Raw genomic sequence first — 2903 nt, 5'->3', positions numbered from 1 at the left:
GAGGTTAAAGGACAGATCAGAGTTTAAGTCTCATTAAAAGTACTTCTATATACTGAAGCGTCACATGAAGTTATCAAAAACAAACCTGCAGACGACATGATTTAGGATTTAGATCTTTTACAGCGGATACTTCAGTCAGAATGAAGTCTCTTTAGACGTGAGACACACTTCCTTTAACTTGACACAGTTCTGATGATCAACGGAAAGTTTCACTTCTTCTAAAGCTGAGATAAGCTGACAAAGTGAAAAGTTCTGTAGTTTGATAGTCATTACTCAGGGGACGTCGAGGGGTCCAACCTCTGGGTGTGGGTCGGGGGGGGGGGGTTCAACCTCTGGGTGTGTGGATCGGGTGGGTGGTTCAACCTCTGGGTGTGTGGATCAGGGGACGTTGTCGGGTGTCCAGGGCCCCTGGATATGTTGGCTCTGCAGGAGCCTCTGCAGCTCCTTGAACTGCTCCACCGTCTGGTCCTTCACGTCAGGGTTTGAGATCTGCAGCCGGATGCTGTCTGTGGACCAACTGAGTTCTCCAGAGAACATCTCTGTCAGGATCCGAGCCACGACGGGAACAACCTGAGGACAACCAGAACCAGGTTTAAAAACCACAGAAAACAAACTGAGTGAAGGATTTAAATGGTGACGGAGGATGAGGAAGAGCGCCCCCAGTGGACAAGTGTTGACGAACAGACCTGGACGATGATGAGCTTCTTCTCTTTGGGTTTCTTGTCGGGCCAGTCCTCCCCGAAACAGAAATAGATCTCGAAGGGTGGAGGGTTCTGAGTTTCCCCTCTATGGAACAGGATCAGCCCTGCGGACCGACACACGTTGATGTAAATGTGTAAATGAGACAGAGTTCGCCAACACCTCAGTGATTCAGTACCTTGCAGGAAGTCGTTGAGGCTGAACACCTTGATCTTCTTCTCCCGCTCCAGGGGGTTCGGTGGACCGTGCTCGGGCATGCCGGGTCCGGACCAGAACACTTTGCACTGACAGAGGCGGACGGCATAGATGTCTTGCTCCCAGATCTCCAGGATCAGCCCGCGGTCCATGACGTCCAGCAGGGCGTCAGTGTAGAACCTCTGCTTCTGGTTCTGAACCTCAGACGTCCCGGGGAACAGGACCTGCTGCAGGGTGACGGGTCCAAACAGGTCCACCTGCTCCGGAGTCGGCTCCAGGTGTCCGTAGTAAATCCGGCAGCCCTGAGGGTTACTGACGGTCAGAGAGCCGGTCGACCGGCCTCGATACTGGAACCTCAGGTCAAGATCTGTTACTATGGACAGAGAGTATATCTGTTACATCTGTTCCTTCAACAACAACAACCAATGCCCTTTTAAATAAGGACGCCACGTTCTTAGTTAATGATACACGCTACTACTCAGCTTTCTTGGTAATACTCGGTGTTGAATAAACTTTTGTGATGTTCGGGGTTGAACCACAGAACCTGTTCCTCACCACACCTTCTCCACTGTGAGCCAACAGGTGGGCGTATCGTCCGGGTGAAACAGCACACCAGACTTCATCCTCCTTTAATCCTCTAGATCAGACTTAGTGGAGCTTTAGAGTTTTAACATTCATGAGTCATTCTCTTTGTTTTCCTCCCTGCAGAATAGAGGTTCAACTGTACTAGTTCACCTGAGATCAGGACCTTCTGGGATCCGGTGTTCAAGAGCTCCTGGTCGAAGACCACCAGAGACGCATCCTCTACCAGTTGCCTGAACCCTGAAGTTTCCCCCCCTGCTGCCAGTCTTTGTGCTAAGCTAAGCTAAAGCTAATGTTTTTATTGCCTCGACAAGAACCAAACAGGTGCTACTCACGTGGGACGCTGCTCAGCAGGTCGTACTTGCAAGGTTGCTGGTTCTGGACGTCCCCCATACTGCTGGCCTCCATCGGTGCCGGCTCGGGGGGAGCGGATGCTGCCGGCGGGGGGGGCAGAGAGTTCAGGTCCTGGAGTCCGTTGGAGAGTCCTGCGGCGTGGACGAAGCTCCCCTGAACCACCATCGGACCCTGAGCCCGGAGGTCGGAGGTCATGGGGATCATGTGTTCAAACACCGCCTCAGAATGCGCTGGGAAGGAGCCAAAGGAGGGGGGGGCACCGACGATCCTGGGGTCTGATGAGGCATGACATCATCACATTACATCATCACGAGAGGAAACGCTGAAACATGAGACTTCAGTGAAAAGATTCAAAAGGAAGGAAGAAAGAAGAACAACAAGGAAGGAAGAACAACAACAAACAAGGGAAGAAGAACAACAACAACAACAAACAAGGAAGAAAAGAAAGATATAAATATAAACCCGACAACAGAAACAGCTGATTAGCTGTGTGGGTTAAATATTCGCTACATCAGGTCTGGAGTCTCTGAACTCTCTTGTTCTATGAAGAACCCGAGGAACCCGAGACTCAAGGCCTTCGGGTTCCTCACAGATCCAGTTTGGTTTAAACGTGGTACTTACTGATGGTGAGGTCCATCAGGTTGGGCATCTGAGAATAGAAACACATTGTCGTCAGTCAGCTGATTAAAGTGTTTAAGAGAATTATTTTATTAACGTGTCGTCTTCCTCACCTCCTCGTCATCGTCGTCGGCTCCATCTGAGGAAGGAAGCAGATCGATGAGATGAAGATAAAGATGATGATGATGATGATGATATCATCGACCCCCTCACCTGTGTTCCCGCTCTGCTCACAGACCTCGTAGATCTTGTAGGGTTGAACCGGAGTCTCTTTGGTGCCGTCGTACTTCAGCTGAAACTCTCGGCTCTTGTTCAGAGCGCAGCGGAGGTTCGCCTTCCACTTGGCCGGCTCAGGTTCATCCACGCCCTCCTGGTATTTACCCGTCTCCAGGGCCCACGCCTGCAAGACACAGAGCAGGGCTAACACACAGCCAGCACAACAAACAGCTGATACA

The 2903-nt window shown here is 51.0% G+C and overlaps 1 protein-coding gene across 1 annotated transcript; it reads right to left on the bottom strand.

The window, feature by feature from the left end:
- Positions 1-6: 6 nt before the first annotated feature.
- Positions 7-2899, bottom strand: irf5 (interferon regulatory factor 5; the record flags this gene model as incomplete). The annotated part of the gene is made up of 7 exons (XM_031842152.1): positions 7-570; positions 687-805; positions 878-1267; positions 1812-2105; positions 2452-2479; positions 2562-2587; positions 2662-2899. Coding segments are annotated over 7 exons (1287 nt in total), but the record flags the coding sequence as incomplete, so codon positions are not given.
- Between the last annotated feature and the right edge of the window lie 4 nt (positions 2900-2903).

Source organism: Anarrhichthys ocellatus, unplaced genomic scaffold (genome assembly GCF_004355925.1).
Source record: "Anarrhichthys ocellatus isolate YVR2014 unplaced genomic scaffold, GSC_Weel_1.0 scaffold6415, whole genome shotgun sequence".
Classification (NCBI taxonomy): Eukaryota; Metazoa; Chordata; class Actinopteri; order Perciformes; family Anarhichadidae; genus Anarrhichthys; species Anarrhichthys ocellatus.
This window is presented reverse-complemented; position numbering and strand designations above follow the sequence as displayed.